Source organism: Vanessa tameamea, chromosome 2, assembly GCF_037043105.1.
Source record: "Vanessa tameamea isolate UH-Manoa-2023 chromosome 2, ilVanTame1 primary haplotype, whole genome shotgun sequence".
Classification (NCBI taxonomy): domain Eukaryota; kingdom Metazoa; phylum Arthropoda; class Insecta; order Lepidoptera; family Nymphalidae; genus Vanessa; species Vanessa tameamea.
Genome location: NC_087310.1, coordinates 7883237 through 7897721, shown reverse-complemented (window position 1 = coordinate 7897721; position 14485 = coordinate 7883237). Strand labels below are relative to the sequence as shown.

Sequence of the window (14485 nt, the reverse complement as noted above, 5' to 3'; positions counted from 1 at the left end):
GGGAACTAAGATGTTATGGACCTTATGCCTGTAGAATATCTGATGAGTGGGTGGTATCCAGGCGGGCTTGCATTTGTGCAAGGCATTTGTGCAGGGCTTTGGCCCTGCCACCAAGTAAAGTATATTTGTGTATAAACACGGGCGTCACACACACTTACATTAAATATTTTTTTTATTTATTTTTAAATATTGTTATAATAACTGCGAACAATAAAATATATATTAAAATAAAATGTATATTACATGCCAACGGTTTATGATATTTATGAGATGATGTGTAATCACTGTAATTTTAATATTTTTAAACATAAATAATTATTTTAATAATAGGAATAAATGAAACAGACAACAAAGAGGGGTTTATTTATAGTATTATTTACAGATTATATTTGAATATAACTGTGTTTGTTATAACAATTTTAATTATGATTAATACAATGATAATATATAAACTACTTATTTTTTAAGGTCTTCGGACAAGTTACGTACAAAATAAGTTGCAAATTGCTCAAATGCTTCTAAGAATATCCAGTTCGTTGTTATAATATAATATTAAAGCTGAAACAAGTTACTCCATTCCTTGAAAAGTTACAAAAATAAATAAATGGTACAATAAAACTTTTTAGTTTAACCTGTTTGGCTGTTTTTAGGGTTCCGTGCCCAAATGATAAAACGGACGGTATTACTAAAACTTCGCTGTTTGTCCGTCTGTCTGTCTATCAGTCTATCACCAGGCTGTATCTCACGAACCGTGATAGATAGGCACTTGAAATTTTATTTATATCTGTTGCCGCTATAACAACAAATAACAACTAATAAACGGAATAAAATAAATATTTAATGGGGCTACCATACAACAGACATATTTTTTTGCCGGAATGGTATGTAATATAAATGGTACGGACCCTTCAAGCACGATTATTTATAATTGCTGTTGATGTCATATGTTATATTACATACCAAATTTCAGATGGATTTTTGATATATTTGAAGGAATAAAATGGGTAGATTTATTATATTAATTTGTAAATGTTTTTATTCGAAAAGTGTCCATCCATTCTTAATTGTTTTAGAAACGCGAAATTGTGTTTGTTGGTTTATTCTTCTTTTACACAGGAATAAAGTAAAAAATACTACGAGTTTTTTTATGTTACATACATGCTTAAAGAAATAGTTGTAAGTTGGTTAACTGTAAATTCCTCTGAGTTTTATTAACAACCTACAGTATCTCCTATATTATGTATTTACTTAGTTACTTTTTATCCCTCAAAACGAGGAGGAATAAAGTTTAAATGTTGTTTGTGAATATAATAACTTGTTAATTAACTCCTCATAGATAACTTATTACCTAGCAATTAATGTGTCAAAATGTAATTATAAACGGACGCAAAAAATCCCAAGCCTCAATCAACTCTACATTTTAATTGAAATGAATAAAATATGACATTTAAATAAATATACTTAACATTCAAAAAGTAATATCGAAGCAATATACTGACTGGGATTTTACATGACGTAACTTGAAATGTATTTTAGTAGACAATGACAAATACATTAGTATTATTGATATCAATGATTGGATTGTTAATACGTTGTCATACGTATGTTATAAAGTTTATTTAATTTTCAGAATAAAGCAAAAACGTATCCGATTTACACGAACCAGTTAGTTTTTTTTAATAATACTGTTTTAAAGCAATGGTTATTAATGTTTAAGGCTAGTACAAACACACTTTAACATCCTCCTATCTATTGCTAGTTTACTCATTATGTTATTTATGAAATACCAGCTGTAATACAAAACGATTTCACTTAAAGTTACATCCCACTCCCGTTACCTGTCCTTAAAGTTGAAATATCCAAAAACATCTCTAACATAGTACCTACGTACCTCTACCGTATAATACCCGTATATACCCTACCGACGTTATAAAATAAACTTATGTTTCAAATTTCATCTTCCTAGGCTCCGTAGTTTTGGCCGTATGTTGACAGTCAGTCAAGTCAATGCCTCTTTATATTTAATTGCCAAGGAATTTCCAATAGTTTTTTTTCCCGTCTATTTAAGCGTGAAGCTTGTGTCAGGAGGGGATGAACGACAATATCCTATGGAATCTGGATCATACCAGCGACTTTCACTATAAATAAAAAAGTACTTATAAATAATTACAAATACCTATTAAGCACATATTTTTGTACTTCGTTCGACGTCCGGAACTAAAGGTTCAAATACAATCGTTATTAAAAGCCAGTGATGCAAAAAGTGATACGCCTTTTATCTAAAAATATCGTAAAAAACGCAATTTAGTAAATTGACGTTGTCATACGAGTTATCTGCTTGGAAAACATAGCTCGGAAAAAATCGGCAGAAATATGCGGAGGTGTGATTGGAGATATGCTTCTAAATGTATATAAACAAGTCTTCTAATTAATATCGAATCTTCAAATGTTATAATGAGGGTCTATTGCTATTAATGTCATTAATAGTAGATAGATTCTTATAAAATTCCATAACAATGCGTGGGATAATATTTTAAGCATTCAAGTAGTTCGTAATTCTAATATTCCAATCATTTGTTTGTGTTGTAAAGCTTAACAAATAATACCAAGGTTAAATAATTATTGGTAAATATAACAAAAAAGCCAATATAGTATAGTAGGATAAAACGAATATGAAGAAATTATTTATTTCGAAATACACAAATAATGTACCAGTTCCATACACAATACCCCAGAAAACATAATTTCGATGTTTCCTATTGTACGTGAACTTCGAGTTTACGTAATTGATCAATTAAGTATTCACAGACGCGAAGGTTTATATAAGAAACTAAGTATTAGTGTATGTGTGTATAACAATACAGGACCATTCATAATAGATGTCACGAAGAGAAAAATATGTTTTAAGGCCATGGTTAACTTTAAGCACCATTGCCTTTTTTATGTTGTTTTTACTAGGGAAACAAACAGTATAGTACCACATTAAATAAATCAATTAATTCTAGGACATAAACCAACCAAAAAAGTTTGCATTCAAAAATAATACAAAAGTCAAACCAGTGGAGAGAGAGAGAGAGAGAGAATACAATTTCATCAAATAATTTCAATTAAACCGTAAAATAAAAATATAAAGTTAACATAAAATAACACTTGATCATACAATCATAAAAATTATAGAATACTAATAAGATCGGAAATCAATTACAATTAGAATTATATAATTTATAAGACTATCGACATTTATACTAGAAAAAAAATAACCTTACTAACCTATTATAGATAGTATTATAGATATTTATTTATTTATTATAGATAGTGTAGGCTCAATTGACAAAAATGTTTTGCGCATACTTGCTTTAGATAACGGATGTCTTAATTGTAAATGCTTGCGTGCCTTTATTCTAGGATATCTGAAACTAACACAAGTCTACAACATTTCTTGTTAATTTAAATAAAAACGCTTGGTCTCTAATCAGTTTTCTATCAGTGACAATAAATTTAAACGTTCGATAGTCTGACTCCGCGCTATGTGATATTTTCTGTATGCTTTCTAATCTGTTATATGTATTTTATAGTTTTGGTGCAATACAATAGAACCGTATTCAGGGATCTCTTAACTCGTAAATAATCTTATTATAAATATAACATTATATTTAACATGATTAGACTAGCTGTTATTGTGGCGTAGGTGACGAGTTACATCATACTGTTACAACAATAGATGCGATGAGACTGGAGGTGATGAATGATTTTATCTGCATTTATGAGCTAACCTGACTGATTTACGGATACGACAAGTGTACAGGACGACATAGTAAGTCCTTACTAGGCGATTTCATGAATAATTGTAAATATTAAATAGCGTTAAACTGTAAGTATATAAAACACATGACAAACAAAGAAATCTAGAGACATTCATTAGATAGATATTTTATAATGTTAAATGAAATTTTGCGAAAAGAATTATGAGAAATTATACGTTGAATGGATTTTTAGATTCGTTGATACGATATCGTCATCTCATCGCATAAAACAGGTTATGCATACAAATAGTACTAATTTTGTATTGGTATTCTAAATTTGAATACAGTTCGGATGACATATCGTGCGTGTGCACTCAATTATTTATTCGCAAAGCACATAAATAAACCTTACCAACCAAATGTTCCACCAAGCTTATAAAAATATCTATACTGACGAATAGTTGCTTAAATTAAACTGTTAAACGTTAGTGATTCATAGGTATTCTACGACAAATTTAATAAAAACATGGTATTCTTTTTAAAAAAAAAAATCATTTTATAAATATTATAGCCAAAGTGACTTCATGTTGTAATCAACAAACCGATTCACATCATAGATGGTATGAATAAAAAGCTTAATAAAATGCAAGTAAGTTCAGCAGGAGTTCAAAAACTAATAATATCAATCTAAGGTGAAAATAAAATCCATATGATCGTCATTATTGACATTGAGTGGTGAGTGATACGGAACACGGATGTAAGCTGACTCAGGACCGTTACAGATCGTATAATTTATTTCATAGCTCACATAATGCTTACTGGTATGTAGTTGACTGTCTTTATAATATATCCGTTGATGATACTTCTAGAAAAATATTCATGGTTCAATGTTTAAAGACTTAATAAGTTTTTATAAATGTTTTCCTCAAATAAAAATCGCTATGTCTTAAGATAATAAACTTGCATTTTTATAGCGGAGAATCTTTAAAACGATCGAGTATATGGTATGTGTAGGTGGTTTTTTGGTTTGACAAAAATATAAATTATAACGCTGTTTATGTTTCCTTAACTCAAGACGTTCAAGGTAACTTATATTAATATAAGGTTATATAGTTATGACCAATTTAAGTGCTATCAAAATTCCGCTTTACATATGATATGATAAAAGTAAGTATTAAAATATCTTCTAATCATAATTCCTTTTTTTTATATCCTATTACTCATAATTTAATTTGTTATATACTTAAGAACAAAGATAAAAACATGACTTAACAAAATTTGATCAGTTCTATCTCACATACATTATGACTTGAATCGCTGAAGGCTATTGTTTTTGAATGCAATCGTAGGCGACTAGACGCTTTAACAAATTAACATATATTTGAATCATAATAGAAGTATGAAATTTATAATATACAGCCGAATGATCCTTCAATCGCGTGAGTTCATTTTGATTGACACGATATAAAATATGCTAATTATTATTATTTATAAAATTTCCAAGACTATTTATAGATTTGGGAAACTTTAAAGCTAATTTGGTCTGGCGTCTGTTATTGCTTAATTTAAATAAAGGTTTTCAAATGAATCGGAAAATTGAACATGATGAGTAGTAGTAGAGAGTAGTATATTTTCATTATTCTTGCTTTTTCAGCCTTTTTTAATCTTTTCTTTTCGTTATTACTGAGTTGTTACGAATAGAATAAAATTGTCAAAATAAATTTCGAGTTGTTAAAAATAAAATATATTTTTTTCATATTAAATTGTATATTAACTTACTATATTCTCACATTAAAAATATCACACATAAGTAGATCATATTGCAGCAAAATTAAAAAGTCTTGTTTCGTTTTAGATCTCACAAGATCTGGTTTAATCGGACGGTTTACGTTTTTTTTTTTTTCATTTCGGGCGAAGTTCATCGTCCATAACCTGAAACGAAAGTAAAATGGAATTAGTGTTTAGTATACATAAATATTTTCTTTTCACTAAGGTACTGATTTAAGTATGCTATATCTATGAAAAAAAAATTCATGCTTCGAAAAGGTAAGAAAATTATTGGTAGCAAAAGCGCTATTGTGACAATCTCTCTCCGGAGTGTAAGAACGTGCCTTAATGTAGAGTGCCAATTAGTAACCAAATCCGGTTAGTTAGTTAAGTTTAAAAACATATATAATATTATGCTAAATAATCAATTGTTTGAGTCTTTAATGAGATGTTTTATTTTAAAAATTATTGTAAAAAATAAAAAAAGTAAGAATTTTATAAAAAATAATTATCATACATTATATAATATTATGAAAACTGAAAAATTACCTCCTGCAGATGAATGAGCTACAGCTGAACTGCTGGCAAAACTATGACTTGCTCCATGTACACCGGCACCTGCGCCAGCAATACTCTTTGCAGATGCTACAGCGCCAGTGCCACTATTATGTAAATCGCCAAAACCACCTGATTGCGAAATACCTAAACTCCTACTAGTGGCCAAATTTTGACCGGTTCCAGGGTTATAATTAGCTTCACAACCGCTTTTGCAACCTGTTCCTGCACCCTGATTTGTTCCAAAACTACCAGAGCTAGCAAAAGTATTAGCATTAGCCTGTGCTCCAGCAATAGCCTGTGCTCCGGCAATAGCCTGTGCTCCGGCAATAGCCTGTGCTCCGGCAATAGCCTGTGCTCCGGCAATAGCCTGTGCTCCTGCAATGGAATTTGCGCCGGTATTAGCCAGTGCACCGGAATTTGCTTGGTTAAAGTCACCAGTGGGTTTGTGTTTAGACCCAACACTGGTAGCAAAATAATCATGGCCAGTTTGTTCTTTTCCTTCATTTCCACTTTTTGACTGCTTTCCATCATCAAATGGTTTTAAGAATCCTGATGGACCACCAAAACCTCCAGAGTAAGCAACGGCTTTAGCATCAATCGAAGTACTTGTTATTCCGGACACTCCATTTGTCGTTTGGTGAGCACCATTAACATTTTTTACTTCTTTTGCATTACAACGACCCGTAATGCATGAGGAAGGAGTATAATTATTTGAAGGTGATGCAGGTGATTTTGGGTTTTCATATTCATTAGGTTTTAAAATTCCTGTTGGTCCCCCAAATCCACCTGTATATGGAGGTAATGTAGTTTTATCTGTTGGTTTTGGTAAGCTTCCAGATCCCGTTTGTAAAACAGTAGTTGATCCATGTGAGTCGACAAAGGTTCCAGAACCTGTTGGAATATTTTGAGTAGGAGGAACCGGACTACCACTTGGTTTGGATAAGCCATTTAAGCCGGGATTAGGGTTAGATCCTGAATTAACTCCTGTTGCACCAGTTGGACCACTAATACCATTAGTATGAGGGAAAGTACTAGAAGATGGTGCTTTTTCATGGCTTGGTTTTGATGCAAACTGTACACCAATTGCAGAACTTGTATCTATTGATCCCGGTGATCCGCCGAATCCACCTGTATACAGAGGTAACTTAGTTTTATCGTTTATTGGGTTTGGTAAACTTGTTGATCCTGTCTGCAAAACAGATGGTCCATGTGGTTCGACAAAGGCTCCAGGGCCTGTTGGAATATTGTGATGAGGAGGAACAACACTACCACTTGGTTTGGATAAGCCATTTAAGCCGGGATATGAATTAGATCCAGAACTCACTCCTTCTGTACCAGTTGGACCACTAATACCACTAGTATGAGGGAAAGTATTAGAAGATGGTGCTTTTTCATGGCTAGGTTTTGATGCAAATTGTGTGCCAATTGCAGAACTTGTATCAAACGATCCCGGTGATCCACCGAATCCACCTGTATATAGGGGTAACTTGGTTTTATCGTCTATTGGTTTTGGTGAATTTGTTGATCCCGTCTGCAAAACAGATGGAGCATGTGATGCGACCAAGGTTCCAGGTCCTGTTGGAATATTGTGATGAGGAGGAACAAGATTGCCACTTGGTTTGGATATTCCATTTAAGCCGGGATATGAATTAGGTTTTGGATTCTCTCCAGCTGAACCTGATGGTCCACTAATACCACTAGTATGAGGCAAATTATTAGTAGATGGTGCTTTTTCCTGAGTTGGTTTTGATGCAAACTGTGTACCAATTGGAGCGCCTGTTTCAAATGAACCCGGTGATCCACCAAAACCACCGGTATATATAGGAGTGTTTTGGGTAGTAGAGCTTACCTCAAAATGTGTCGGTAAATTTTGACTAGAGGTCTTAAATTTAGCATCAAAGGACCCAAGGTCGGCTCCAGCGTTATAAGAACCCGTATTTGTCGTATAACCACCAGCATTAATCGGACTTACATTGCTATGCCCTGGTTTTCCTGGTGTGCCTTCGTATCCAGGAAAGGTATTCTGATAGGGATAATGATTTGGATCTAGTTTTGAAGTAGGTACTGAAGCTTTAATTGACTCTGGTGGAGATGGTGGACCGGCATAAGGTTTTGATGAATCAAAATTTGAAGGTTGTCCTGAAGCGCTACTGCCAACACCTGGATAATAGGCACAATTAGGAGTATTACAACTTGATGGTTTATTAGTTTGATAGGTGGGTATTTCAGAATCTGGTGTATTCAGCGATTTGCAAAAAGGACCAGTACAACTTGGAGATACAACAGGTGCAACTTGGGATGGATAATTTCCATGAGAGTGGATTGATGGTTTTGGCGTAATTGATGCGGTATTTACTGGGGATGCACTATCAGTGGGACAAACGCCAGAACCACAATTGCTTATGCTAGTATCTCTTGGTAAACTGTATAAATTTCCTGTAGGATTACTGTTAGTACCAGGGCCAGAGTATGTTGCACTTGGGTTCGTACCAAGTATTGGGACATTGTAGCTTGTTGGTAATTTTCCGTTAATCGAATCTGGACCGCTAGCGGGTATATTGCAACTGTGACTCGTACAAGCTGGGCCTAGATTAGGAGTATTTAAATGTGTATCGGGCTTAGGATAAGTCGGCCTTCCTCCATTAGCAGAAGGTGTGAGAGGAATAAAAATATCATGTTCACTAGACGATGGATTAGGTCCACATTTGCCTTGAAAACAGTCGTCCGACTGTGAATGGCCGTTACCGCTGTTACTGTCTAAATTAGGTTTATCATAATTCGAATCATACGTCGACTTAGATTGTGTTTTACCAGTAGAGTCTCCATCATAACCATAAGAATTTCTTGTGGAGTCCGTGTCAGAAGTTGGAGAACAATTTCCCGAAATACATTTATTTTCGTATCCATTTGGGTGTTTCCCATTTTGTAATTCTGTACCTGTATTATAATTATCATTAGAGGAAGGTTTACCGTAAGGCGCATCTTGTTGATTTCCAGTTATGCCATTACAATCACCCGTCGAACATTTTTTGTTACTATAACCGTTACATTGGTTTCCTGTGCAAGGTGTACTATCACCATTATTTGAGTAAGGAATTATTCCGGCACTGGCTCCATTTCCGTTTGTGATAGCGTTGTTTTGAGCTGCGCTGCTAGGTGGATGGATGCCCACAGAATTTCCACTCTGTTTGCAATTGTTAGTGGGACAACCAAATCCAGCAATTCCGTTGGTACCACTACCACTAAAAGTATAGGAGCTGGAACTTGAGCTTGCACTTGAACTCGCCGAAGCAAAACTTGACGATGATGATTTAGAAAAACTACCGGAAAAGCCACTACCACTGGGTATACTTAAGGGCAAAGCAGGATGAACGCCGAATGCACCCGCTGCAGCGTTTGCTTCAGCTAAAATGAAAAAAAAAGACTAAATTAATTAATATTTATTATAAATTTTATGTTAAACAAATAGTGATTTTATTAAATAGCAATTGTGAGTATATTATTTCTATCATCGTTCGCAATAAAACATTTTTTTAGTGTTACAATTAATCATAACATAATAATATACAAAGTCCCGTTAAGAATAAATATTGATTGATATATTTTAATTAATAATTAAATAACCTTTAAATAAAAAAATAAAAACCCTAGTTACAACATTAAATTAGAGACGTATAGAGATCAACGTATGATATTGTATTTAAAGTGAATTTCTTCGAGATATGATTTGGTTTTAAATTGATATTATATAATTTTATGAACATAAAATATTATTTTATACATTACTTTATCCTTAACTAATAAGATTTAAAGGTATCGTCACACTAATGACTTAATATGACCAAATCGTTATAAACTATTTTCAATAAGCATTAACTAGAGACATACATACGTACGGAACCCTAAATACGTAAATACGCACCTTAACCTTAAAAGATCGAAGATTTTTTATCATGTACAACAACATAAATATTTGACCGCAATTAACTTTAAACAATTTTATTTTAATTAAATAGTGTGTTCCTGAATTATGAATTTCGTAATTTGCATTACTAATCTAACAAAAAATAAATAATGGATATCTCAAAAATACTTAATGAATGACTTATTAAATGTCTAAAATATTGTACAACGTTAACAAAAATATTATATGAAGAGCGTCTATTTCGGTTGCTTGTTTTTAAATAATTCTATTTTATGAAATATAAATTATAGTACTCTTTTATAGAGCTTTTTTTAATAAAAATATCACTATGCCATTCTAAATAAGTAATCTCTTTACAACAAATTATGATTTAAATACCGACCTTTTGCCACTGCTCCACTTTTCACACCATATCCATGTGGTGTTCCTGTCACAAAGCTCACAAGGGCTAGCACGAAAACACCCGAGACCTCCATCTCAGTGAAGCTTACCGGTCACAATGTTATTGTTTTGCGAACGCTTAGCCTTTATAAAGCGAAACACAAATAGACAGTCGTATATTAAACAAAAACCTGTTGTCGTTTACTGTGAATTTGAACTTGTGCTAATGTAAGTAGCTGACGTTGTTTCCCGTACTCGTAATACAAGTGCTTTACAACTCATACATAGCAATGGAACACGAAACATGAGAGGAACCGCCAAAACTTATTACTCACGCCTTTTAATATTCACTCAAGTTTTAGACACTCATTGGAATATACTATGTCCGTTTCGTATATCCGGAATGGTATTAACAGCGGTATAATAATATTGACGTATATTATATGTGATTGTAATACGAATACAATATTTTTTTATATTCTTAAATATTAGGTTTGTTGCCAAGTTTTTTTATAATGTTGTAGATAGGTATATTATATTTTGCCGAAATCTTGGTTCTAATTTCAGTTTTAAATTAATATTTTATGGCTTCGCTTTAATGACAGCTGTAAATAACTCGTAGATATTTACGTCGGCCCCGACTTTGCATGTGTAAGTTTTAATCCTGGTCTTTTATTTAGCATTCTGTTAATATTATACTAAAATATTGTACCCTGTCATGTTTTATTATTCATCTACCTAGCCAACTTGAACAACCATTAAATAGAATGTGACATTCCCATTTTTATGCCTATAAAATTCCTTTTTTACTATTACCTATTATTGAAATATTAAGATCATTTATTGAAGTAAGGAATTATACTGCGTTAAAAGAAATTGAAACTCGTAAATGGTGATTTACAAAAATAAATAAGGAAAAACATTAAAATGGATGGTCTCTCTTTTAAGTATAAGGGTAAAAACCCACGGATATTATATCTTTTTTAAAAGCAGATATCAACCTTAACATAATATTATATATGTATGTGTTTTTTATTGTATAGGTGGCAAACGAGCAGAAGGTTCACTGATGGATATCACGGCCCATGGACATCAACACGGGAGGCTTGCAGGTGTGTTACTGGCGTTAGAGAAATGTGTACTCTTTTCTTTAAGGTTTCCAAGTCGTATCGATTCCGAAAAACCGCCAGTCTTTGAGTGAGGCAGAAAATGCCTTAAAAATCGCTTTTTTATAGTGCGGATGAAACTTGGAATACTGACGAAATGTCCGAAGGTAAGAGAAGCAACATGCAATAATACAATCAATTCCTCGGAACATTTCCCGTGAAAAAGCAGTAGAAGATGCAGTGATGTACATCTTTATGCAAAGCCAAAGGGTCAAGCGGTTCGGAAAGGGCTTGATTATCGATAATTTGAGTCGCTCTGCGTTGAATACTTTCAAATGGAAGAAGCTGGTACTGGAAAGTTCCCGCCCAGAGGTGAGTTTTAGATGCCAATTTGGAATTACCTTTTAATTGACCGCGGAAATATCAACGCCAAGTATTCCGTTACTGGCTGTGGCAACAAGGGGATGTTCTCAAAGTGTGAAGATAAGACAAATGATGATTTTTTAGCGGTTAACGCGCAAACTTGTTTCTTTTTGTGGTTGAATTGGACAAGGTATAGCCGGCCCCAGTCCGAGGCTTTGCTTAATAAAGATCGTCGGTTAAGATGCACGCATTAATTAAGACGGTATATAAACGGAAAAAAAAGATTGCAGCAAAATTAGGAGCGCGATTTTAAGTCTTTTTTATACTTTTTAAAAATAAGTAAATGTTACCGAATGTTCTGACCTATCGTTATCGATTGCTTTTTTTAATCACTTTATTTCATTTATGTATTCTAGATTAAATCAAAATATACATTATTTATTATACCTGGATCCAGTGACTACCTAGGTTTGGAAAATACTAAATATATAAAGCTGGTTTTATATTATGTATATGACAGCGATATATGAATTTTATTTAATATATTTTCGATTATTTAAATGAGCATTAAGCAGTCTATAGGTTTCATGAAATATTTTTTTTTATTTCGTTCGATTAACCACATATTATATCTATCTATTTTGATATACTTAGTTTGGGATTCAATAAATATTACACCCAGGTGAATGTGGTGTTTAGGGTTATATGTAAAATTTGTGACTGGTATCCCATTTATGTTCCAGGATTCGCAATCTTAGTCAGGTTTTCAACATGTTTTTTAATTAATATTGACATTAGCTAATACTATTTGTCTTTTTTTCCATGCGTTTGTTCAACTTGTAATTTTTACAACTTCTAATCTATATATTGAGACTTGTTAATCCTTTCATTATTTAGTAACTAGTAGGAATTTTAATATTTACAGGCAAAGCTTCAAATTTTGTAATATATTACACTGTGACAAGTAAATTGGTATGATGTAGTTATAATTGTTAGTTTACTTATTTTTTAAGCAAAAACTGTCTCATCTATAAGAAATCACATTTTCAAACACACTTACAGAATCTTTTAAATTATACCTGGTATAGGTCTGGATAGCGCTTATCTTGGTATTTATAATAGAAGTGTATCTTAAAAAATACACAACTTATAGTCAGGAATATAACAACTAGTAAAATTGTCTATGTCTAAATTTCATTGTTATAAAATATAATAATGTTTGACAGTAGGGTACGCCATGTTGGTAAGGCTATGTTAGAGCAATGTGTATGCCGGAGGGCTCGGTACTAATAATTAGTAATTAAACAACACATTAAATTTATAGTGATAATAAACAGTCCTGACTTTCTAACCTATAATATGTCGGATTAGTATTTTTGTGTGAATCCGTTAAAAACAAATAAGGAGATTTTATATGTTAATAATTAATCGATAATAAATTGTAAAAATATTAAGTAGGTAACTTGAAAACATCATAATCAAAATGACCAAAATAATTTCATCATTCGCATGTTAATAGCCACTGCACTCCTTAGTTTATTATTAATATAATATATAAGCTACATGTTTATTATTAATATAATTTTTAATTTGTGATAGTTACGATTAGTATTAGTAAAACAAAATACTTCTTTCGTCCAGAGTAAAATTATTTTATTCACCGAGTAAGTATCGTAAGGACGTGTCATTACGTATGCACAATGCAAATTTTAAACGGAAAACCATATTAACTATTAGATCCGATATGTTGCGTGTATGGTAACATATATGTCGTGAGACCACAATGTTTATAAAAAAACACATTGGATGCATATGTACCTACATCCGGGTAACACATCGGTTTAATCTCCACATTCCATTATATAAGTGCTCAAAGAGATACATCATGAACCTGATATTCACTTAAACGGCTTGATTACCTACTATAAAATATTAGCACAATTTTCCACTTTATAAAGTATTGAGCATAGTTATATATTATATTAACTACCTGAGCGGTAGTTGAGTTAGCAGTTAGGTAGGAAAATATATGACAAATTTATATTATCAATAATAACAATGATTACTTGCAGACGGAACGTAACTTAAGCTATACGTTCATTTTAGAGGTCAAGGATTCGTAACTACCTGCCTTGTATAGGATATGACATTATTTATGCAGTCATTTTACAATATCTCGTTATAGCCTTACCCTTAAGCCATTAATGAACTGAACTTTGTATTTCTTAAATGTAATAAACACCAAATATTAGAAATGTTAGTCATAATATTTACCTCTATTTATTCCTAAAGATAATTTCGGAGAACTCAATACAAGGTTGTTTGTTACTCACTAATAGAAAGGATTGCACGATTCTAAAGTTATACGAAATTAATAACAACCACAAAACGATATTGCGATGAACTAGTAAAATCCCTTATGAAGACTTCGTTGTCAGCACTAAAAATAATTTATGATTGTTTTTCCTTACTCTAAATGAAGTAAAACTTGAGTTTTCTTTAACAATAGGGATCTAACACTTCCTCGCTAGTTCGAAAATACCCAGTACATCTTTTTATTGGTAAGGCAAAACCATTTAAAATTCTTGCACGTCCATCATACATACATAAGTGTAATTTTTTTGTGTTGCTGTAGGTTTTTC

The 14485-nt window shown here is 32.3% G+C and overlaps 1 protein-coding gene across 1 annotated transcript; it reads right to left on the bottom strand.

Moving 5' to 3' along the window:
- Nucleotides 1–5464: 5464 nt before the first annotated feature.
- On the bottom strand, nt 5465–10598 carry LOC113398939 (collagen alpha-2(I) chain-like). The gene is made up of 3 exons (XM_064220901.1): nt 10376–10598; nt 6060–9473; nt 5465–5675 (listed from the first exon to the last, which is right to left on the bottom strand). Exons 1-3 carry the CDS (start codon nt 10467–10469, stop codon nt 5662–5664), a joined length of 3522 nt encoding a protein of 1173 aa, XP_064076971.1. The 5' UTR covers nt 10470–10598; the 3' UTR covers nt 5465–5661.
- Between the last annotated feature and the right edge of the window lie 3887 nt (nt 10599–14485).

Excerpts from the sequence above, each read along its gene's own strand:
- LOC113398939 (XM_064220901.1), bottom strand. The coding sequence starts at position 10,469 with ATGGAGGTCTCGGGTGTTTTCGTGCTAGCCCTTGTGAGCTTTGTGACA. Across the intron at positions 9,474-10,375 it reads AAGTGGAGCAGTGGCAAAAG|CTGAAGCAAACGCTGCAGCG; the intron begins GTCGGTATTTAA and ends TTTTCATTTTAG.